Source organism: Neopelma chrysocephalum, unplaced genomic scaffold (assembly GCF_003984885.1).
Source record: "Neopelma chrysocephalum unplaced genomic scaffold, ASM398488v2 Primary Assembly neopelma1_103b, whole genome shotgun sequence".
Classification (NCBI taxonomy): Eukaryota; Metazoa; Chordata; class Aves; order Passeriformes; family Pipridae; genus Neopelma; species Neopelma chrysocephalum.
The window spans coordinates 1289260-1313049 of NW_020897767.1; the positions used below are offsets into that span (position 1 = coordinate 1289260).

At 50.3% G+C, this 23790-nt stretch overlaps 1 protein-coding gene across 6 annotated transcripts in view; it reads left to right on the forward strand.

Moving 5' to 3' along the window:
* Nucleotides 1–2985: 2985 nt before the first annotated feature.
* CACNB4 (calcium voltage-gated channel auxiliary subunit beta 4) overlaps nt 2986–23790 on the forward strand; it is a 75693-nt gene continuing 54888 nt past the window's right edge. For all 6 annotated transcript variants that reach the window (XR_003536260.1, XR_003536259.1, XM_027695908.1 and 3 more), the window contains exons 1-2: nt 2986–3067; nt 3146–3229. Coding sequence is in view for 4 of the 6 variants with exons in the window: in XM_027695908.1 (XP_027551709.1) it covers nt 3059–3067; nt 3146–3229 (93 nt within the window). In the remaining 2 variants the exon portion in view is untranslated. The remainder of the gene's footprint in view (nt 3068–3145; nt 3230–23790) is intronic.

The following is a 23790-nucleotide window of genomic DNA, read 5'->3' on the forward strand; positions in this document are numbered from 1 at the left end:
CCCTGGTTTCACCTTTTATTTAATGATCATGACCTTCTATTCACTTGCAATAAGGTGTTGAGAACCTGCTCTTTAAATCACTTTTTATTTGAATTTGTGCAATTGGGAGGGAGATTTTTTTTGTCTTTCCTTTTGACAGGCCTTTAATTTGTCTCCATCCTTCCCCTGGAAGTAGCTCAGTACAAACAGCACCCGTGGCAATACTGAAGTGTTTTGAGAACTTGTTCCTCGTGTCTTTTTAAGGAAATTAATTGATTTCAATGCTGCTCTTCTGAATTCTTGTTGTTTGGAGCTTTTATTGTAAGAGTTGACTTTGTTCCGAGTTGGTTTGTGGTCAAATTAAACTTTGCTCTCGTTGGTGTAAATCCTCCATGTTTGTTAGGAATTTGGGATTGGTGTTTTCCAAGCTTTGGCCCGAGAGAAATCTTGAGTGGAGCCGGCCAAATGTGATTTGATTATGTTCAGTTCCTTGTTAAATATAAATAATGTATATACTCATTTGTCTGAGGTTTTCTACGCAGCTCCACACACGCCTGGACTTTTCTAAAAGCAAGATTTGTCCTCCTCTCATCTCTTCTCTTCCTAACTCTGTGATATGCAACTTGTAGATAGTGTAAAATAATTTAATTATTATTAAACCAGTGTATTTAGAGGGGGGGGTTGCTGTTTCTCTTCACACTTGTAGACACGATCATATTTATTTTTAAGGCCTGATTGTAACTGAACATGCTGCCAAAGGATTTCTCTAACTCCAGATTTCTACCTTAGGTTTGTACCTGCTGTTTTCTATGGGGAATTCACAGTGGAGAACTCCTGCTTTTTCATAGAAACCCTTGACATGGGAACCCGGGCGACTTTGTAACGAGAACTTTATCGGGATTTGTTTGTTTCATGGCTGTTCAGTACCAATAATAGATTCATTTTCTCCTGCTGTGAGTTGGTGACCTGTTCTGTCTGTTCAACTTGTCCTTGTCCCCCCACCCAGGGTGGGCTGAGGGGGTCGTGCTGTCACCTGATGTGACCAAGGCTTTGTCTGTTCGATCGGCTGCAGAAATAATGTTAAAAATCAGATTGTTTCAACCTTCCAAAGGATGCTGTGTGTTCATTGTGCTGGTGGTGGGACAGTTCCTCTCTCAGGAACTATTTCCTGAGAGGAAGAGGATTTTTTTTTCCTTGTTTTTATCTTTTCTAAGAACCTCTTGGTTACACTGAGCACTGCGAGGTGTCTGGAGTGAGTCATGTTTGTTAACAAACACACCTGAGGAGGAGTCTCTTGGCTGTGCAGTTAATTCCCTGTCAAAGGAGGAATTCTCTTTGCTAAGTGATTAATTCCATGTTAAAAGAGGGATTCTTTTTGCCACAGGGTTTAATTCCCTGTTAAAAGAGGCAAAATCAGAGTTGTCTGAATGGGACTGAGATTTCTGGCTCATCCCAAATACAAATGAATCCTTCAATCCTGCTGCTAAAGCTGTGCATGGGCAACAAAAACGTGGGCAAGGAGCCTGATGCAGCAACCCCAGAAGTTGTTTTTACACATAAATCTCCTGGTTTCCATCATTTATTTCCAGACCCTTGGAGTTGCTGACCCCGGTCGGTTGATTTTTGGGTCACTTCAGGCTGAAAATATAAACTTTACCAGCCCTTATAAAGCCAAATCATATCCTGAATTTCCTTTTGCATCCCAATCTTGCCTTGCTGGAGTGAGCCCTGATCCATTGGGTTTCTGGACAGAACCTTTCCTTGGGAAATCATCCCCCCCACCATTAATGTGTGAAGAAAAGTGCCTTCCCAGGACCAATTTAATGATGCAACTGAATGTAAAAATAATCTCATTTCGACTCCAGCCTTCATGACCCACATTTGTCTTGGACAAAGAAACCAGGCTGCTCCTGCCAGCCAGGAATTAAAGGATTTGGAGTCTGGAGCGAGGGAGGAGGACGTTGGACCCTCCCCAGAATCCATGTGTGTGCTCAGAGTGCAGGTGTGAGATCATTCCAGAGCCGGGCACGTTCCTCCTCTTGGCTCATCCCGGTGGGAGGTGTGATGTGTGATGTGCCTGGAGGTGAAGCTCAGCACTGGGAAGCAGGAAATCCAGGTCCTGCTTCCAGTGCTTCCGCACATTTCGGCTTCAAACAAATCCCTTCATCTCCTGCTTTAGCTTTTTTTCCTCCATGCCCTGGACTTTGGAGCTCTCCCTGCCCGGGGATTGATGCCAGTTGGTGCTGATGGGGCTGGGAAGGGCTGGGCAGTGCCCTGCTGGTCCTGGCTCAGCTTGAGGGGTTAAACCAGGCCAAGGATGATCCAGTGCCACCCCCTGGCATGGGCAGGGACACCTTCCACTATCCCAGGTTGCTCCAAGCCCCGTCCAACCTGGCCTTGGACACTTCCAGGGATCCAGGGGCAGCCACAGCTTCTCTGGGCAACCTGTGCCAGGGCCTCCCCACCCTCACAGGGAAGGATTCCTAATCTCCAATCTAAACCTTATCCTGATGGATGTAGGATAATTTGACAGCTGAGAGTTGGAGTAACAAGGTGTCTGTCCCCTGTTGTGTTAATTTGTGGCTGCTGGTAACGAGGTCTCCAGGTGTCCTGAGGGATGGGGAACAACAAGGACTCACCTGCCAACAATTCCTTGCCAATATCCCATCTATCCCTGCCCTCTGGCAGTGAGAAGCCATTCCCTGTGTCCTGTCCCTCCATCCCTTGTCCCCAGTCCCTCTCCAGCTCTCCTGGAGCCCCTTTAGGCCCTGCAAGGGGCTCTCAGCTCTCCCTGGACCCTTCTCTCCTTCCAGGGGAACCCCCCCAGCTCTCCCAGCCTGGCTCCAGAGCAGAGGGGCTCCAGCCCTTGGATGATGCGGGACGGGGCTGTGGGAATCGGGACGGGGCTGTGGGAACGTTCTCCCGGGGTTCTCATTCCCAGCCCCGCCCCGGGGCCGCCCCCGCCCGCCGCCCCCTCCCCAGCGGCTCCGCCCCGGCGGCGGAGGAGCCGGGCCGGGATCCGGGAGATCCGGGATAACCGGGATAAGCGGGAGAGCCGGGCAGCGGCGATCGGGGCGCCATGGCCGCGGTGGGTGCGGGGGGCTCGGGGGGTGGCATCGGGGGGGTGTCGGTGCCGCGACCTTGACGCTCTGTTGTCCCCCCGCAGGTGACCAGGGGCACCGCGACGCGCCGCAGCCGCCTCAAGCGCTCGGACGGCAGCACCACCTCCACCAGCTTCATCCTGCGCCAGGTCAGCGCCCGGGGGGCTCTGCGGGGGCTCTGCGGGCCGGGGGGGATCCGTCCCGGCCGGCCCCGGGGGAGCGGGACCCGCCGGTCGCGGTGCTGCAGCCCGGGGATGCTCCGGGGATGCTCCAGGGATGCTCCGGGTCCGCCTCAGCCGGGGATGCTCCGGATGCTGCTCCGGGTGCGGGTCCAGCTCCGGGCACCGCACGATGCGCGGGGCAGTTCGGGCTCGGGGCAGAGCTGGGATATCCCCGGGAGCTGCGGAGCTGCGGCCCCGAATCCCGGCTGGAGTCGCGGTCTGACGGGATGAACTCGTGGGTTGTCCTCGCCTTCCCTTCCCCGGCTGCGACTGAGCCCTCGGGCTGCTTCTCTGGTTATTCCCGGTGACACTCAGGGCGAGAGGTGCACTTGTCGCAGGGAATGGAAGCTGAGGTTTTAGCGAGCTCCTGACTTTAGGATTTCTGGGAAGAAAATCTTTTAAAGGTGTCAAGAGCAGGGCTCCTCAGGGCTAATTTTACAGCCCCCTGTGCTCCCCCTGGCACTGGAGGAGCAGTGGGACCATCATGGAACCCCCTGGTAATAGTTCCCCTTTCCCTTCCCTGTTTCCCTTTCCCTTCCCTGTTTCCCTTTCCCTTCCCTGTTTCCCTTTCCTTTCCCTGTTTCCCTTTCCCTTCCCTGTTTCCCTTTCCCTTCCCTGTTCCCCTTTCCCGTCTCTATTCCCAGTCTCCCACTCCTGCCTGCCCTGAGTAAAAGACAGACTGACACCCCGAGCCTCCCTGAAGCATCGCTCTCACCTGGAAGACGCACCTCAGAGGAAATGTTATTAATTTGATTTAGAAGTAGAGGAGGTGGAACATTTCCCAGAGCACAAACCTGTATCCCAGATTCCTCGGTGACTTTAGCAGGAATTTAAGGAAGCTCAGGGAAAGCTGAGCTGGGCCCTCGATGGGTTTGGGGACACTTGTCATGTGTGTTGTGCCCAGGCCGTGGCAGCTGTGAGGTCAGTCTGTCAGGGAGAGGGATTTTAATCACCCGGGGAAGTTTGATTTTGCTTTGTGGCATCTCCTCGTCAGCTCCAGCCCGGAGCAGAGCCGGAGAGTCCTCGTTCCCAGGGTGACATGTGAGAGCCTCAGCAAGAATCTGCTGCTCAGAGTGATCTCAGCCGTGGAAATGGGAGCTGAAACAAGGATAAAGGAATATAAAGGCAGTTTTAGGATGCGTTGGGATGTGGAGGAGGTGTCGCCTTGAGCCCTCCTGGGGGCTGTCCCAGAGAAGCTCCGTAGGAATGTTGTTTCCAGAGGTGGATTTTGTGCCATATGGAAATTGAGGGTTTGTGATTTAGGCAGAGGTTCATCAGCATCACTTGGTGTCTGAGGGATTTTGGGAGCCTGGCCTCTGCCAGTTGGATTTGGGAGGACAGGGGGACCCACTTCTCTCCTGACCCCTCCTGAGGGGGTTGATTTACACACTGGAAGGGCATTGCCAAATTCTAACAGGAAAATCAGGTGCTGGGATGTTTTCCCTGTCCTTCCCTCCCACTGGGAAGTTCTCCCTGATAGCAACCAGGCTCCACCAGCCAAAGTGGAAGGTAAAGTCCCACCAGCAGGGATTAACTCCAGGGAACACTGCGCTGGTTGTAGGGCTGATTTAAAAACAAACAGGAATTCTGTCACTGAGATCTGCAATAAATGTCCCAAAGGACTTTAAATCTTTCATAGAGCTTGTATGTGCTAAAAATTGAGCACCAGCTCCTCGTCCAAGTCCGAGATACCCATGGAAATTGTATCCTTGGTTTCCTTCTGTGTCAGGAGAGACACAGCTCCCCGGGATTTGAACTCATTATTTGACTTTTCATTGTGTTACATTTAATTTCTGGTCTCTCAGTCTAATTTAGGAAAGGGAATAATGTTTGGACAACTTCTGGGTTTGCCTTTTCGTCCACACCACGCGGCGAGAAAGCAAAGAGGGTCCGTGGGGCTGAGCCCTGTGTGTGGCCACAAGGACAGAGCTCCTAACTCCATGTGGGAAACTGGGGGTGCCCCTCGTGTCACATCAAGGGGATGATGTTTAAAAACCCCAAAGAGCTGCCCAGGGAGGGAGATCCTAGTGTCCTGGGGTGACCTGGAGTGCGGGATGTCCCCAGGGGGGTTGGTGACACGGCCGAGGCTGCGACCAAACCCGGTGCTGGAGGGGTTAAGTGTGGCCTTGGAGCAAGGAATGGGTGCACAAAACTGTCCCTCTGACGTGGCAGGTGCTGCTCAATTATAGTTAAGAACCCCCTTAAGGGACAGAAGTCAATTATAAGACACTAAGTAGGGCAGCTGAAAACATGTGCTTGTAATTCCACAGAATGCTGCTGTAAGAATTCCTGGTTGTGCTTTCTGGAAGGTTTTGTCTTTCCACCCCTTGTTGTGTGACCTGTGAGCACACACAAGTTGTTTTTTCCCTTGGAATTCTGGTAGCATCACTTTTTACTCCCCGTGATTTTTTAGGGAATTTATTTCCCTGAGGAAAGTGAAGTGACCTGTGGAGAACAACAAGTGACAGCACGAGAGGAAACGGCCTCAAAATGCACCAGGGGAGGTTTAGGTTGGATATCAGGGAAAATTCCTCCATGGAAAGGGCTGTCCAGCCCAGGGCACTGATGAAGTCACCTTTGCTGGAGGGATTTAAAATCCACGTGGATGTGGCACTTGGGGACGTGGGTTTGTGGTGGCCTTGGCAGTGCTGGGGGTAGGACTTGGTGGTCTTGGAGGTCTCTTCAGTGTCAGCCTTGTAATAAAATCTTCTTGATTCCAAAGAATCAGTGGAAATCCTTCCCAAATCGTGGCAGAGATTTCAAGTGAAGCCACTGAGTGTCCCTGTGCAGTCCAAGGACATTTAACTTCATGTAAAACTATATTTAGACAGGCAGTTTATTTCTGGAAGGGTTTTTTTTTTGCTGCTTATTTAGAGATATTTGAAGTTAAAGCCAATTTTCTTTTAAGACTTAGTTACACCTGGTGCTGCATCTCTGGCAGTGCTTGTGCTTCCCCTTTTCAAATGGCATTTTTCCTGTGCAGTCCTGAGAGGAAAAGGGAAACAGCATTTTCTATTCTTAGAGCAGCTCTCAGGCTGTAAGAACACCTTAAAAGGTTGGTGACACTCGGATAAAAAGGTTTGGAATCTTTATGAAAAGTTTTGTGGCCTTGTTTCCAGCTGAGTTTGTGTTGGGGGGGTGTTGGGGTTGTGGTGTCCTGGGCAGGACCAACTTTGGCATCTCAGTCCCACATTTTTTGCTTAATCAAGCACAGGTAGTTCTGGCTCAGATTTGGGAAGGTTTTGGGGTGTCTGAGCTCTGTTTGTCCTTTCTGAAGTGTGAAAACCTTCCCCTTGACACGGGAAAGTCTAAGGTGTGGCTTCACCCTAGGGCAGGGTTAGATGGGATATTGGGAAGGAATTCCTGGCTGGGAGGGTGGGGAGGTCCTGGCCCAGGTTGCCCAGAGAAGCTGTGGCTGCCTCTGGATCCCTGGAAGTGTCCAAGGCCAGGTTGGACAGGGCTTGGAGCCACCTGGGCTGGTGGAAGGTGTCCCTGACCCAGGGAGACCCAGCACTTGGTCCCTGCTCATGAATGATGTGTGGGGGCAGCTCCAGTGACCATTTCTTACTGAACTTTTCAATGTGCATCCAATTTATTCCTTCAGTTTTGCTATTTTTTGCCTTAAAACCATTTTGCTCAGCGTGAAATGAGACCTCAGTGTGTGACCTCGGCACTCTGGTCTTGGTTACAGTTTTCTGGGATGCAGGAGGTGGCTGTAGCTGGCAGTGTGAGATCCCTTCCAGGGGGGACATGCAGTGATCCAGGCATTCCTCAAAATCCAGCTCTGACTGGGGGGATAAAACACAACGTGCAGAGGAGCAGCTCCGAGTTTCAGTCACTCCCCAGGCTGAGCTCAATTCTGCGATGAGTCATTAATTTCTAAAATACAGCTTTACTGTCATGGAATGTGATTATTCCACAAGGCTGTTATTTTTCTCTGTGCAGCATTTAGAAGCTCTTTAAGCATTTGACAGGTGAATAAAAGATTGAGCCCTTTCTCCAGAGAACAGGAGCCTCGTTGGCACAGAGGTGACATCGCCCTGAGTCGTCTCTCTGCTTAACTGGGGGTGCTGAGCTCACCCAGCAGCTGCAGCTCCCAACTCAAACCATCTTACAAAGTAAAGCAGAGTAGATTTAATTTGTAAAAGTACGGATTTTACTTGGCAAGTGTACGTTATTTAGGTTAAATCAAAAAGGGAGGTTGAGGCTTGAGCTGAGCTGAATGTCCCCGGGGTGTCTTTCTGTGGTGCCCCAGCAGCCAGGGGAGTTCCCCTTGGTTTGCAGGTCTCTCTTGCACCACAAAGTGAGTTTCCAGAAGGTCCTGTGAGCTGTGGGGGGAAGCAGGGTCTTCCACGATGTCACAGAATCATCAAATCATGGAATGGTTTGGGTTGGAAGGGACCTTAAAATCACCCAGTTCCATGGGCAGGGACAACTTCCACTATCCCAGGTGGCTCCAGTGCCCATCCAACCTGGCCTGGGACACTTGATCCTGTTGCTCTGCCAGTCGTGACAATCAGGATTGAACTCCCACATCCCAGAGGTGACCTTTGAGGCTGGTTTTGTTCCTCAGGGCAGGGATGAGCCCCATCCCTCGTGTCCCTCGTGCAGGGGCTGTGCCAGCTGCTGGCCCTGGGATTGTGCCACCACGGCAGGATTTCCCTGGGACAGCTTGGAGAGCTTCCATGTCTCCTGCCCACCACTGGGCCCAGCTGGGTTTGGACCCTTGGTGAGGCTCACAGGGCGAGGAGAAATGAGGAATTCCCTCCTGGAATGAGGAGGGTCAGGCAGAGCCTTCCCTCCGGCTGCGTGTTCCCGTGGTGGGAGGTGCTGCACCTGGGCAGCTCCAGGTGAGCCCAAGGCTTGGATCATGTCTAGATGACACCTCTCCAAATGTGGATGAAGTCAGAGTGATGGGATACACAGCTCTTTTCACGAGTTGTCTTCTGGTGTGGCTTGAGGGGCTGGTGCACTTGGAGCGTGTCCCCCCTTCCTGGGTGTCTCTGCAGGGCCAGGAGCTGGACTCTGATCCTTGTGGGTCCCTTCCAGCTCAGGATATTCCATGATTCATTGAACCTTCACAAGGCTGAAATAACAGCAGGAGGAAACTTCAAGGGATTTTTTTTAATCAAAAAACAAAGAGGAGGAAACTTGGCTTCTCTCCTCAGTTCTGCCATCACCTCACCCGACCACGACGAAGCCACCAAGGCTTCTGCACATTCCCTTCTCCCTCTGGAAGGCCATGTCTGGGAATCTCTGTGTCACCAGGAGGCTTAACTGAATGTTTCTCCATGTACTCATTGACTCTCCAGTTCCCACTTTATGTTCCCTCAGGAAAGGGGAAGGATGTTGTGTGAGGGGGTGTTTGCAAGCAAACAACGACCCCCCCAGTGCTCTCCAAAACAGGCCCCTCCCCAAATGATGGTTTGGGGTCGTGTCTGGAGCCTCTGCAGCCTTTGGTTCCCCGGGTTCTGTCCGTGGGGAGCCCTTGGCTGTCCTTGGTGCTCCCTGAGTGTGGCCGGTGCTGCCCATGGAACTGGAACAGGATCCGCGTCCTGCCCGTGGAATTGGAACATGATCCGTGTCCTCACGGATCCCAGTGCTTGTGGTTGGATTCCTTGTGGATCCCGGTGTTTGTGGTGGGCACCAGAGCACAACAACAGCCCCTTGGGATTGTAAAAAAGGCCGGGAGGCGACGGCAAACTGAAGGAAAGGGATCCTCTTTGTGGATTTGGCGGAGCCGCCGCCGTGGATGCGCGGAAGTCCGAGCCTTTGGAATTCTCCCTTTAAGAATCCCATGTCCTGCTCTCCCGGCAGATGTGCTGACCGGCTTATTGTCTCCATGGCAACAAGGTTTGGGTTTTAAAATAGCCTGAAGTCACAGAAGAGAACCGGGGCATTAACGAGCTCGGGCAGCGTAGGTGCGGAGGGAAAGCGGGATGGGGCTGCTCCTCACCCCAAATCCGGGTGTTTGGGATCGCCTGTCTCCCTGCTCCCACCGGGGGTGTTTGTTTACATGTGCTTTTGGGGCGTGACCTATAAAATGAACACTCCTCAGTCGGGCAGGGCTGGTACAACGAGGCATTTGCATGACTGGAGTGAGAAAATGCCAGTGTGACACGGAGCAGGGAAGAGTTAAAAACCAGCTCCAGCAACGTGCAGGGCATAAATATGAGTAAATTTATATATTGTTATAAATATATGGGCTATGAATGCACAGTGTTCTTGCTGTAATGAGGAGATTGGATTCAGAATTCCTACGTGACCCAATCAGCCCCGGGGCAGCTCCATCCCCACCTTCCATCACCTCCTTCCAGTCCCACCAGTTTGCTCTGTACCCCCAGTGTGGTGTGATTCCAGGTGGAGCCCTGGGAGGAGATCCGGGAGCTCTGGGATGCGCCGTGGTTTCTATGGACACCAACGGCTCGTGTCAAACACGATCCGGTGGGATTGTGCTGAATGTGGAGGAAGCAGAGATGATCACGTGGGGCTCCAGACCCAGGGCTGCTAAAATATGTTCTGTTGCCTTGAAAGGAGTGTGGCAGAGACAGAAATAGGGTTGGGGTTTTTTTTTTCCCTGAATTCCTTAGGTTTTGGGTGACGCACAGAGTCGGGAAAAAGAGCTTCTGACCAGTGTGAGGTGACAAAGCCTGGTGTGGATAATGTCCAAAATTCTGCTTTAGTAAAGCAGAGCCCCAGGAAATACAACTGCCATGTTAAAAAAATATCCTGTTAGAGGAGTTTTTGGCTGATGCTCAAATGTGATAAACACAGTCATGGAATCACGGGATGAAAGATCATCTCATTCCAACCCCACTGCCATGGGCAGGGACACCTTCCACCAGCCCAGGTTGCTCCAACCTGACCTTGGACACTCCCAGGGATCCAGGGGCAGCCACAGCTTCTCTGGGCAACCTGTGCCAGGGCCTCCCCACCCTCCCAGCCAAGAATTCCTCCCTAATCTCCAGTCTGAGCCTTTTGGAAATCAGTGTTGGATAACTTGAGAGTCGGAGTGACAACGTGTCTCTCCTGTTTTATAAATTTTTGGCTGCTGGTAACGAGGTCTCCAGCTGTCCCGGGGAGTGGAGTGGCATGAGGAATAGCAAGGACTCTCCTGCCTCCTCCTATCCCTCTAAAAAAAATGGGAAGCTTCCTTAAAACACATGGAGGAAGGTTGGAGATCCCTCCCTGCCCTGATTCTCTGCCCCGGACACAAATAAAGTGGACTTTTGTGCCGAGGGACCCCGTGACCTTCCACAGCTCCCACAGCGTGTCAGAGGTGCCGTTCCCGCCCGGCTGTTGGGAATTTCGGTGTCAGCATTCCCATGGAAGTGTTCCCACCCCAACCCCTCTGCTCTGAGCTGTTTGCAGAGTGCCTCGGAGGTGTTTTTGGGGTGAGGTCTGGGCTAGAGGGTGTTAAACACTGCAAGGAACCAGGGTAAAAATACAACCTGGTGGTTCCACTCCAGTCGCATTCCCGGGGAACAAGAAACCCTCCACGCTCCGTTTCCTTGGCACTTCTTATTTGGAACATCACGGTTTTAGGGAAAACCTTTTTTTTGTTCTAAAGCAGAGATTTAATATCCTTGAATAAGAGTCTCTTCAACACTGGATCCTGATGGCTTTGCAGTGCTTGGCTCTGGGCTGGGACACCTTTTCCTGCAAGGAATGAGCTGTGACCTCCCTTTGGTTTGCCTTGTATCCCATTTTTCCTGTCATTTCTGGTTTTTTTGATGGTCATTCTCCGGGCTGGTGGTTTCAGTGCTTGACCAGCAGCTCTCTCCCAGCTTATATAACACATCACATTCCCAGTTACACGTTTGGACAGTGGGAACTGCCCCCGTGTCCTGATATTTCCGTGGGTTATTGCACTTAATGCATTTTGATATCCCTGGAAAAATCTGAGAGCCCGAACCAGCAAAACGCCTCAGGTCAGAACTTTGAGGGCACCTTTTGAAAATGCTCATTCCTTTGAAAGAAAATCTCCTTTTGTTGGGATACTCTGGTGTCTCAGCCAGTGATGTCCCATTAATTTTCCATGTTTCGCCTGGAGAAACGTTTCCAGCGGTTTGTTCTGTGGGAGGAAGAAGAGGCAGCTGCAGGTGGGCACCTCTGTAATCCAGTTCCTGTTGGATCTGGAGATGTGTCCTGCTGCTTCCATGAAGATCTGCTCTCCTACCACTCCTTGGGTGGGAATACACGGGGGGTTGTGAGCTAAACCCGAGGACTGGGACACACCAGGCAGGAATCACCTGCCTCATTCCTGGTGTTTGATCTCATGCTGGACATCCAAGAATCCAGGCACCTGTGGAAGTCCATCACCCTGGTGCAGCCCCACAGGATTTTCTGGGTGACCTGAAGCAACTCAGACACCTGGGATTAAGCAGGAGAATCCCGATTCCCAGAGGAAAACCTCACTTCTGACTCCAGTAAGCCTTGAGTTACAGAGTTCCATGTCCCTTTCCCAAGAGAAAGGTGGATTACCTGATGATTTTCCAACCAAATGACACCTTTGGTTGGATTTTCCTTGCCCAAATCCCTGTGGTGTGGTGTGTTCTCCACTTCCCACCTCATGGGTCCAGGGGGAACCTTCTCCTCTACGAGACCTTGGTGCCAACACGTGGCCCAGAAAGGTTCTGCTCCAGTTTCTGGGAGGGGTTTCTGGAGGCCTTTCATGCCAAACTCACTTCGTGCTTCCAAGTTCCCAAGTGGGATTTTTACCTTGGGAATTGTTGGGGTGGTCATTCCTTGGGGGATCTCTTAGCAATTGGAACTGGTTTTTTTTCCCCAGGACATTTCATGACCTGGTGGGGTTTTTTTCCCTCCTCTCTTTTATTCATCTGGGAGTGATAAAAATTCTCGGGCACTTCTTGGAGCTTAATGAACAGTTGAGGTTAATGGCCTGAGATTGTTAAATACCAGCCAGACATTAAATCTTCCAAGTGCCCAGGAGCAATTTTGGCTCATATTCCCTTGGAGTCCATCTGTCTCAGCCGGGATCCCACCTTGGCTCCCTGTGCCAGGGGTTGGGTTGAGCACGAGTCTCTCCTCAGGTGATCCTTTGGTTTGGTTCTTTGCCTGCTCTCACACCTCTGGTTCGAGGGAAAGTTGACATCAGGCATTTCCTCTGGGAGTGACATCCCAAGGGATTCGGGGCTGCTGCTGTTCCAGCATGGAGGACCCACAGGAATTATTCCCCGTGGACTCTTGGAGTCATTCCATAGGAGCTCTTGGCAGGAGTCACCACCCAGCCAAGGATAAGATCCTTACTTCCCATGTTGTCATGAAACAAAACAAAGGTGGAATAACTCCTGCAAAACTATCACATTAATCCTGACTCCTGGCTTATTCCAGCCTGGAATGGAGGATCCAGGGATGAGCTGCATGACAGGATGGTAAAGTGCAAAAGGAGATGAAAGGCAGAAGTACAGCTGTCCCTCTTTGGATCACCCTTTCTGCACTTCCAAAGCAGGAATTCCCAGTGCCAACACCGAGCCCCAAACACCGACCCCAGGGAGAGGAGCCTGAGCAGCAGAGGCTCCTTTATTCTTAGCCACGCTCAGCAGTCAGGAGGGAGACAATATTTGCTGTCAGACAGATTTCAGAGCCCAAAAGCACATTAAAAATAAAAAAATTAAGGAAGCCAAGCCTTGCTGAGCAGAGCACACCCATCTGTGGGACTGCAGAGCCGGGCCCTCCTCCGGGGATTTTTATAATAACTCACTTCTCCTGGTAAATGCTGAATTAATTTCTGTAGGTTGGTTTTGTCTGCTGGTAAACGGGATGAAGAGGAGCCTCCTTCAAGGACTCATGGAATGGTTTGGGATGGAAAGGGGCCTTAAGGCTCATCCAGTCCCAGGTGGGCAGGGACACCTTCCACTATCCCAGGATGCTCCCGTGGTTTTCCAGGGTGTTGTTGCAGCCTGTGCTCCCTGACAGTGGGATAACTGAGGTTCATCCCCACCCCACCCTGGGACCTCTCCCAGCTCCACGTGTCCAACATGCAGCTCCTTCCCCTGTGGGGATGGTTCAATGAGGGGTTACCACTTCCAGGCAGGAGAAACAGGGGGGTGAGGAATTACAAGCCGGTGTAATTTATGCAGGAGCAGCGTGGGGGAAATCTCAGCCCACTCCCGTTCCACATAAATTATGGATGTACCGCCTTGAAAATAGCTCCAGAGGGTGTTGGGATTTTTTTTTTTGGGCTAATGAATCATGCCCTGAATTTCTACAGTACCTACATTGACTCAAATGTCTCCTTTTTGCCCCACCTTTATTTTTGGATCCTCGGCAAACTTTTGCTGAACTTGCATTTCCGGGGGTTTCTTTATTTTCCTCCCAACGGATCCGTTCTTTGGAGACCCTGTTTGGAAAAGGGGCTCCTAAATTTACTCCTTCTCCCAGAGCCGTCCCATGTGAGAGTTCCCATCTTGTGCCCTGGAGATCTCTGGAGAGATCCCTTGGCTGGTTTTTAAGGATCTGTGGGATTAAATGTGTGCTCAGGAAGGTGCAGCCCGCTCTGGTGTCCCTGCAATCCATTTTATGGGATTTTTGGAGCTGTAGCCTTCCAGCCAAGGTCATGGGCAACACAAAACCTTTGGAACTGGGTGCAGAAATAAAGGAGTTGGAAGCAATTCCTGAAGAAAGCAAAGGATGCTGCTGCCCACCATGGATTTGGGGGTGCAATCTCCAGAGAGAATATTGATTTGGCTCTGAGTTAGTGAAGTTTGGGGGTGGTCAGAGGAGTGCTGTGTGTGCATCCCTTGGAATTATCCGTGAGGAATAAGAGGGGAGCAGCCGGGCTGAGATCTCACCTTCCGTGGTGAGACCCTCCCCCAGCAGGGAGCGGGTTTTGGGAAGGGCTTTGAGGAGGGCGTGGAAGGTGAAAAGTTTGGAACACGAGGAGGTGGCACAGCTTTGGGGACCCGAAAGGAGCCGCTCCAAGGATACGGGACGTGTTTCGGGAAGAACAAGGCGCCGTGCGATTCTCATGATAATCGGGGTGTGGGAGGAGCAGCGGAGGCACCTCGGGAGGGGGTGGAATGAGCCCCGGGAGAGAGGGGGGAAAAAAAGGCTCAGTGCCGAGGGAGGGGGTGGCACTCCTGGAAACCACTTGGATTTTGCCGCGGATGCGGGAAAAGGGGTTTCGGGATGCTGAAGAGGCACACTGGGAATATTTGATTGTCACATGGCAGCAGCCTGCCTGGGATATATTTAGTTGATCTCCCGTGTGGCTTTGTGAGGGTTCTGTGCGTTTTTCCCCCCCCGGTTTATGTCACTTTTTTTTTTAAGCACAATTATTTCTATTCCGGTAGAAGGTGTCCCTGCCCGCGGCACAGGAACGGGATGATCTTTAAGGTCCCTTCCGACCCAAACCAGGCTGGGATTCTGTGATTCACTTCCCCATCCAGCACAGTCAAATATCACAGCCCTGGCCATATGTGATCCAACCACTGACGAGCTCTGAGTTCATTCCCAGCGCTAATTCCGGGGGTTTGGGGAAGCTCAGCTAAATCTGGCTTTGAGGTGGCAGGTTTTTTTCCCCTTCAGTCCTATTTTTAGCATGTATTTTAATACAACCCCCACACAAAGCACCCCGTGCAGATGGTTTCTGACTCCCCAGTGTCCCCTTTCCGGTGCCACTCATTAGTTCTGTTCCCTCCATGGGACTCCTTGGCAGGGGGTAAAACCCTTTTTTGTGCCTCGAAAGCACTTTTTGTTTTGCGCCTAAAAAGCGACTTTTCAGGGCTGGGCGAGCTTCAGTTATTCCTGTGGAAACAAAAACGCTGTGCAAAGAGAAAATAACCCTGAATTTCAAAGCATTTTGGGGAATCTGTGACCACCTGGAGGGAGTGGCTGTGAGGGAGCAAGGAGGAGATGCCACCACTCCTGGAACAGCAGATCCCGAGGGATCCTCCTGGGTCTGCCTCCTCAGTCACTCATCACTGGGATCTGACACAGCAGTCGGTGCAAACACCTGGGCTGGGATCTAAAACATCCAGTTCAGGCTTCAGAAATGCTTTTTTTAAGTGGTTGGTGCTGCTTTTTATCTCGTGTGGCCCCACAAGTTGGACTGACTGCTGTGAACAGATTAACTCAGGAAGGGCTCAGCTTTGTGTTGATGCTCTCCTGCTTTTTTTGGTAGTTCTTCCACCCTCATGCCTTCAGTCGAGGCATTTTTTAAGGACAGACACGACTGAATTCCACTGGAATGAAATATCCAGAAAAAACAGGAACGGTGTTTATGAGACTTTCAGCCCTCTGAGCCACCCATTCACTTACAGAAAAACTCATTAATTACATTTTAAAAGCCCCTTTGCACAAAATCCTTCCTTTTTATCTCGGGCCAGGTGTCCTTGGCAAATGCAGGCTCCCCTGGAGAGCCCAGGTTTTGGGAGGTCGTTGTGGATACAGTTCCTGAGGGTCACACTGGAGACTGGAGGGTTCTGTGCTCTCGTGTTCTTGTGCATCCTGAAGATGAAGATGACAAAGATCCTCTCGGTTTACTGAAAGTGTTTCGTCTCTATCCAACACACGATTCCCGTTTCTTTATAACCTCAGACAGAGTCGCAGGAAGATGCTTTTCCAAGAGAATTCCGTGCAGGAAAGCGATTAAAAGGGAGAATTCCCCGCCCGGTGTCCGCGCAGGGCGAGGCGGCAGCAGGGGCTGAGTTTCTGGGCTGAAACTCTGCAGTTCTGGGCAAAGCCACAGGGTGGGGATGTCAGTCCAGGGCTCGCTGGAACTCCCGAATCCCTCAGCACCCAGGGCCGGGTCCTTCTCGGGCTTGGAATGTGGTCTTTATTTCTCGGCTCAGGGACAAACGTCCCAAGCACAACATAATTCATTCCCCAAGGGTTTCTCCGGCTCGCGTTTCGGGGAATCATTCGCAGCGCTGTCCGTAAGATCCCGGGGTTATCCCGGCAGGGAGGAGCTGGAGCTGCTGCCTGGGATTCCTGAGTTTTGTAGCCCAGGTAGGAAAGGCACAAATTCTCACTCTTGCCTTAAATGGAGGGTTTCAGAAACACAGAATCCCAGACTGTTGGAAGGGACATTAAGGTGCCACCCCCTGCCACAGGCAAGGACACCTTCCACTAGCCCAGGTTGCTCCAACCTGGCCTTGGACACTTCCAGGGATCCAGGGGCAGCCACAGCTTCTCTGGGCAACCTGGGCCAGGGCCTCCCCACCCTCCCAGCCAGCAATTCCTTCCCAATATCCCACCTAAATCAACCCTTATTCAGTTTAAATCCATTCCCTGTGTCCTGTCCCTCCATCCCTTGTCCCCAGTCCCTCTCCAGCTCTCCTGGAGCCCCTTCAGGCCCTGCAAGGGGCTCTCAGCTCTCCCTGGACCCTTCTCTTCTCCAGGTGAACCCCCCCAGCTCTCCCAGCCTGGCTCCAGAGCAGAGGGGCTCCAGCCCTTGGAGCAGCTCCGTGGCCTCCTCTGGATCCTCTTCAGCAGCTCCACGTCCTTGTGCTGTTGGAGCCACTTCTCCTGCAGGTGTTGAGCTCCCAGGATGCACATCCCAAAGTGAGCATTCAGCAATTCCAAAGCATTCTCCAACTTCCCAAATGAAATATTTCCCATTCCATTAAGCCACAAAAGGGAGGTGTCCATCCTAATTCCCAGGCACAACTCCCAGCACTTTGTGGTGCCTGAACCGAGCTGCAAAAACCCACAAAACAGATAAAAAACTGTAAAAAAAGAATTGATCGATGCAGTCAGATCTGCCAGTGGAAATGACCCCGTTTGTGCTGCTTGGCACCACAAAACTGGGAGAAATCTGATAAAAAACAGTGCTCCAGAGGTGGATTTTCCCAGCAGAATTCAGCCCATCCCTTGGTGTGCCATGGGGAAAGCTCTTTAATAGGGAAAAGGAGGTTATTCCTCCCATCCTGGGCTTGGAATTCCCGTGGGGAGAGGCCACTGCCTTATTTTCACCCCAAAGGCTGAAATAAAAGCACCTGGTTGTGTTTGAATCACAGCTTTTCCCCTCCAGAATTTTCCATGTTCAGCTTCCACTCCTGACCAGGTGTTTTGTTTTGATTTTTTTAAAATATAATATTTTATATTTAGATTTTTATTTTTAGATTATGTTTTAGATAGATGAATTAGCAGTTTGTATTGAAATTTGAAGTTACATTCAGATTTTATATTTATAGAATAGAAATTAGTATATAAAATATGTTACGGTATAGTCTTTATTTTTAGATATTTAAAGATCTTCAAATAAGGGAAGATATTTACATAGGATATAGAGATATTTAATTTTTTTTTAAATCCAAGCCTGCCTGGCCATGGAATCCAGGGAAGCAGGGATGTCTATTCCTTATCCTAGACTGGGAGAACTGGGAACGCTGGTGGATCTCAGAGCCTTTGCTTTTTGTCTTCTGGGAGCCCTAAAAAAATCCAGTGATGTCAAATCTCTGCTTTCACGTTGTGGAACACGGGGAAAATCTTGGAGCTGCTCTAAAGATGGAATAGTTTTGAGTCACGGAGACAGTAACAAACACTCCCACACGGAGCCGGGCCTCCTAAATAATCCTAATTGCTCCAGTCGGTCACATTTGGGGATTTTTTTTTTGGTTTGTTCATTAAATGAGGAGCCCCAGGAAAGCTGCAGCTCCTGGGCTGAGCTGGAGGAATAGTAAAATAGTGTTTATTTATTCCCTTTGCCCAGGATTCTGCAGCAATTATGACGAAACCAATTTATTCCGGATTCTGCCGATTGCCATGGAAACCCACAGCCCAAATCGCAGTGTAAGGACACTTAGCAGGAGAAAACCAGGGGTTTTAGCCCTTATTAACTGATTCAGGCTGGAGATTTTGGGAATGGAATCCTTAAAATGGAGGCGCTTCCCTGTTTAATTGCAGCCGCGCTTTAACACTCCCGGGAAAAGGCTCTGGCTCGGAGCATCTCTCCCAGGAAAACCAACCTTTGGCTCTGCAGAGCTGTGCTACAGCTCTTTGACTTTTCTAACAGCAATTAGTCGGGGAGGACAAGTGGCTGTTCCAGGCAGAATTCCCAGGTTGGCAAGGCAGCCTATTTTTAGGGGCCCAGCTCTGAAGTTCTGTGCTTTGGCTCCAGGTCAGAGCTCTGGGAAATTTGGGCTCTGGGATCTACTGGGGCTGGAATGGTCTTGTGTGGGTGTGATCTGTGAGGGGTGACATCTCCAGGGATTTAGGGATAGAATATTATCATGGAAAAGCCCTCTAAGATCCTGGAGTCCAACCATCCCCCAGCACTGCCCAGGCCACCACTGATCCCTGTCCCCAAGTGCCACATCCACATGGATTTTAAATCCCTCCAGGGATGGGGACTCCAGCAGTGCCCTGGGCTGGACAACCCTTCCCATGAAGGAATTTTCCCAATATCTGACCTGACCCTCCCCTGGCACAGCCTGAGGCTGTTCCCTCTCCTCCTGTCCTTTGTTCCCTGGGAGCAGAGCCCGACCCCCCCATAGCTCCAACCTCCTTCCTGGGAATTAAAGGGAGCCAGAAGGTCCCCTTGAGCCTCCTTTTCTCCAGGCTGAGCCCCCCCAGCTCCCTCAGCCCCTCCTGCTGCTCCAGACCCTTCCCAGCTCCGTTCCCTTCCCTGGACTCTCAGAAACAAACCCAAGCTCTGCTGTCCCCCCTTTCTCCCCGGGGATATTTGTTGTAAAAATGGGTTTGTAGCTGTTTTTTGCCCCTGTTGTGTTGGCCAGAAGGTCCTGAGTTAGAGCTAGGATGGATTTCTTTATCATGTTCCTCCTTCTCCAGAAACTGGAGTGTTCAGGAAAGCTTTTGGTGTCACAGCCCTCGTGGGGAAGCTGAAGGACTTTCTCATCCTGTCCATGTTTTGCTCATCGTTGGTGTATAAATAGGAGCTTTCTGCTCTGAGTCATCCCCTGGAGGAGCTGCAGAGGGAGGTACCAGGGCATCCTGATAATGCCTCGCTGGCTTTTCCATAGGATCTTGGGATCATTAAGCTTGGAAAAGACCTCTAAGACTGTCAAGTCCAGTTGTCCAACCATTTTTGATTAAGATCATGAACCTGTACAGACCTTAAAGCTCATCCAGTTGCAACCTCAACTCCTTCCACCAGCCCAGGTTGCTCCAAGCCCTGTCCAACCTGGCCTTGGACACTTCCAGGGATTGGGAGTCCCCAGATTCTCTGAGAATGCTCCGTGAGGTTGAAATGGAGTCATTAAAACACAATCTGTGTTTGAAAATGCACTTTTTCATCCCGTATCTGGGGCTCGGTGCAGAACTGAAACTCAAGCTCAGGGGGTGTTTTCCCTCTGCCCAAAGCACCTGGTTTGCCTGTTCATCCTAATTTAACCAAAGCACAGTGCTCCTCCTATGAAGAGACCCTTGAAATCCTTCCCTCCCTTGGAACAGCTTTCTAGGGAAGGATCCCAAGCTGTTTTTCCCACGATACCCTCGGTGCGGTGCCGTTTCCTCCTTTCAGGAGGTTATTTTGAGTGGCTTGTGTTGCTTTGTGATGGCAGGAGCAAGTCAGTAATTTAGTGTTCTCACAAACACACCACAGCTTTTCATTTGGTGGGTTCATTTTTGGGTGACTGGACCGAATCCAGCCTGGATTTGGCCGAGCCCACGAGCTTGTCCTGCTCACGTGTGTGTTCAGTGGCCTGTCAGAGATGCTGCAAACCAGGGGCCAGGCCTCTGGAGCTGGTAATTAATGCCCCCACGTTAATTGGCACTTGTTTCAGTTGCTGGACTTAGTTGAAACAAGAAGATGAGACCCTGCATGAGGTGTTTCTGTGCCCCCAATGGCCACGAGGTGCCTGTTCCAGCATTAAATGTGTTTATGGGGTTGTCTGTGCTGGGAATCACCTGGGAGGGTGATCCCAAAGATGCCTTTGGGCTTGTTTGCTGTTCCTTTGTGGTGGGCAAACAGCTTTTCCTGGAAACTGCTTCTCAAATTCTTAAAACTGATGGTTATTCTGCATTGTGGAGGTTAGAAAGAAAGAAATTTTGGGAGCTGTTGGCTGCCAGCGCTCAGCAGGGAGAGGAGGAATTGTCTGCAGGCAGGAGGAATGTTCTCCTTGCCCCTCCATTCCTGCTCGTTGGAGATAAAACCATTTCAAGGCTTGTTTGAAATTAAAGACATTTTATGTTTTAGGGAAATGTTTTCCTGCATGTCTGAGCCCCACCAAGCCCCACCCTGAGCTCGATATTCCCAGTTCAGGGTGTAATTCAGCTCAGGTCCCTTGTCACCTCTGCCCTGATCACCTCCCCAGGTTCAGATCCATAAACCCCAAACTGGCTGCACAAGGAAGAATTCAGGGCTTTCAAACCCTGGGAGCACAAGTGAGTGGGAAGGAAGGAGCCCACTGACAAAAGAAGCTGCTCAATCTTTAATATTTGCTTCCTGCTGCTATGAAAAGTATTGGAGGCATTTGATTAAAAGTGTTTTATTTGTATTTTTTCCTCCTGTAAAGCTGCTCTGCTGAGCTTGGGTTAAATTCCCTGGCTATCAGAGTGTGTTAACACTTCTTGAAGGACCATTCCCTGCTCTGGCAGCAGCAAGTTCCTTTCAGGAGTAGCCCTGGAGGGGTTTGTGGAGATCCAGGTGTGTTGGAATAGCAAGGCAGGAATACCAGGAGCATCACACAGCAGGAAAATGCTGATTCAACCTTCTTTCATCCTGTGTTTGTTGCTTTTGTGCTCAAAGCCTTTGTGTTGATGAGCTCTGTGGGTCCTTCTCCACCTTCCCACGGGGCAGGATTGGTGCCCTTCCTTTATTTTCCATGGAGGACTTGCCCCACTTCATTTTCTTGGATCACAGATCATTACAGGGCGTCCAATTCCGGTTACTCTGCAAGGATTTAGTGATTCCTGCTTTGTGTTTTGGGTTTGGGATGGTGCCTGCAGCCTTCCCCACCACTTCCCTCTGGCCCTGTTACCTCTGCAGTGCCCTCCTTCCATCCCACCTGGATCGGGGCTGGATCTGGGATGTGATCCAGGCTGAGTGGGAAGCAGAAGTTGTTCAGCTTGGGATCATCAGGGATCACTGGGAAGGGGGTGGGATTGGGGTGATCATGGGGGTCCCTCCCCCTGGACTTGCCTTGAAACACAAGATGAAGCCTGACAGGGGCTGATGGAGAGGAGTCAAAACCAAGGACTCCAAACCTTCCAGTGGAAAACAGAGTTTTCCAAGAGAATGGATGATGAGAAGCACCAGTGGGTTTGTTTTATGGGATGCAGGACAGGTTTGGGGTGGGATCTGACACTCTCAGGCCACGTGGAGACTTCCAGTGGTCTCTGTGTCACCTCCTGATGTCCGGATTGAAAACCCTTGGAGTGAGAGATGCCTGGAGTGCAGCTGGGAAGGAGGGCACTGGGAGCCTGGTGGTGTCCCTGTGGATTTCCATTTGGTGGGAAGTTGATCCCAGTAACCTTTGCTCAGGTGCTTGGAAAGGAACAAAGGCCACAGTTCCCAAAAATCGCACAAAACTCCCTGAGCTGAGCTCCCTGATGGGACCTGGGAGGTGCATTTTGGTGCTGAGGGAGACCAACCTGGGAGCAACTTCACCTCCACACGCTCAGGAGCTGCACTTCCAAGGAGAATTTGAATATTAAAATCAAAATGTGGCTTTTCCCCTTCCGGATTTGCTCCATGTCCAGCCATTCCTACTTTAATCCAGGTCAACAGAAGCCACTCCAGAGTCTCCCAGCACCAGCTGGCTTTGGAAAACCATCCTAAACCCACAGCTTTCCAGGAGCCAAACCTCTGCCTGTGCAAGCCATGCTGGATTTTAAGGAAAGCTCCTGGTACATCCACTGCACCTGCACATCTATTGCTATTTTTATTCTATTGAGGAGAATTTTTAGGAGTCTTTATCCCTATTTTTATTCTGCTGAACCAAGAGGTGGCAGCAATATTCCCTCCTAAGGCATGTGCTGTGTTTTACACTCCTGTGAGGTTTAATGGCAATAATGAGGGTTCAAGTCTTTTCATTTCTAGGCTGAACTGGAATAAACCCAATTTTCCATCATTGCACCAACGTGTCTGAAAATAAGGCTGATGAAGTGTCAGGTGTAGACCAAAAAAGGTTGGGTTTCCTTTGGCTGCACAAAGGAATAAATTCCATAATTGAGTAAAGTCTAATCTCTTATTCTGCCCATCACAGCAGCTATTTTGGGAGAATAAAATGCAGTGGGTAAAACATGTATAGAATAATGTGTCAACTTCAGGTCTTTTCCTAAACCTGCTCCTGCCACGGGATTAAGGCTGAAAGCAAAGATTTAACTACATCCCTTCAAATTCTGCTAAGCAGAACTACACCAGTTGTAATATTCAAATTAATATCCAGCCTTTTTTAAGGGTGACTTTCCAAGTTCATCGTTGATTTTTTTTAACAGAGCCTGGAATTTTTCTACATTTTGGATAAATTTCTCCTCCTATAAATTTTCGAGTTTTATCACCTTTTAATTCCCTGCTCCCTCGTCTGGACATGGAATTAAATTCTGAGAACACGAGGTTCTGATCTGCTTCTCTCTGGCTCCTCATGAATATAGGCAGGGAGGGCAGAGCTGCCATTAGTTATTATTCTCCACACTTCCCATTAGAATATTCTGTTTTCTGCTTGTAACTCTCCCAAACTGGGCTGTTCAAGCTGAATTTTTCCATTAATGATTTTAATGCCCACTCAAAACGTCATGGACACTTTTTTTTTTTTGGGAGGGGGGGACCATGGAAAATATTAGACCCTAAATATTGATCCCTCTGCATTTGTTCCTGCTTTTTGTTTCCTGTCTCGTAGGCAGTTCTAGATGTAGGACAGAACTCTCCTCTCAGCAGTCTATTTAGGGTTGGGATTTTTTTTAAGGAATCTCTGTAAGGATGTTGTCAAAGACTGGAATAAACTAATCATTCTGTTCTTTTTTAATGCCTGACTGCAGGCTTTGGGAGATTAGGGAAAATGCGTGTCTGGAACTGCAGAGGGAAAATATGAGTGTTTTTAAAAGTGTTCAGAGCATCAGAAATTACCTGATTTAATGGAGTTTCCAGGGCTTGGAGCAACCTGGAGTAGGGAAGGTGTTCCTTAGGGTGGAATGAGATGAGCTTTAAGGTCCTTCCAACCCAGTCTGGGATTCTGGGATTCTGTGAACTCCATGAATTACATCCCAACATCCCCTGCACTGGGGCATCACTTCAGACTGGGAATTTCAAAGCTTTACTGGCGAGTTCAAACATCTCTGCCCAAAAGCCAGGTCCCAGAATCCATTCCCTGCTCTTTTAGAAGCTCCTTGTGGGTCAAACCCCTTTTCCACCTGGGTTTTGTGGGAGCTGTAGCAGGGATTTGGGCTCTGCTGCTGCAGGGCTGTTGGCAGCTATGGGGTTTCTCTCTGGTGAGCAAAAGGCAGAAGGTGTTGTCAGTCAGATTTGGTGTTGTCAGTCAGATTTGTGGGAGGTGTCTCACAGCGCTGCTGGAACGAGAAGATTTTGAGATGTGAGTGAATGAAGTGGGAATTGTGGGTGTTGG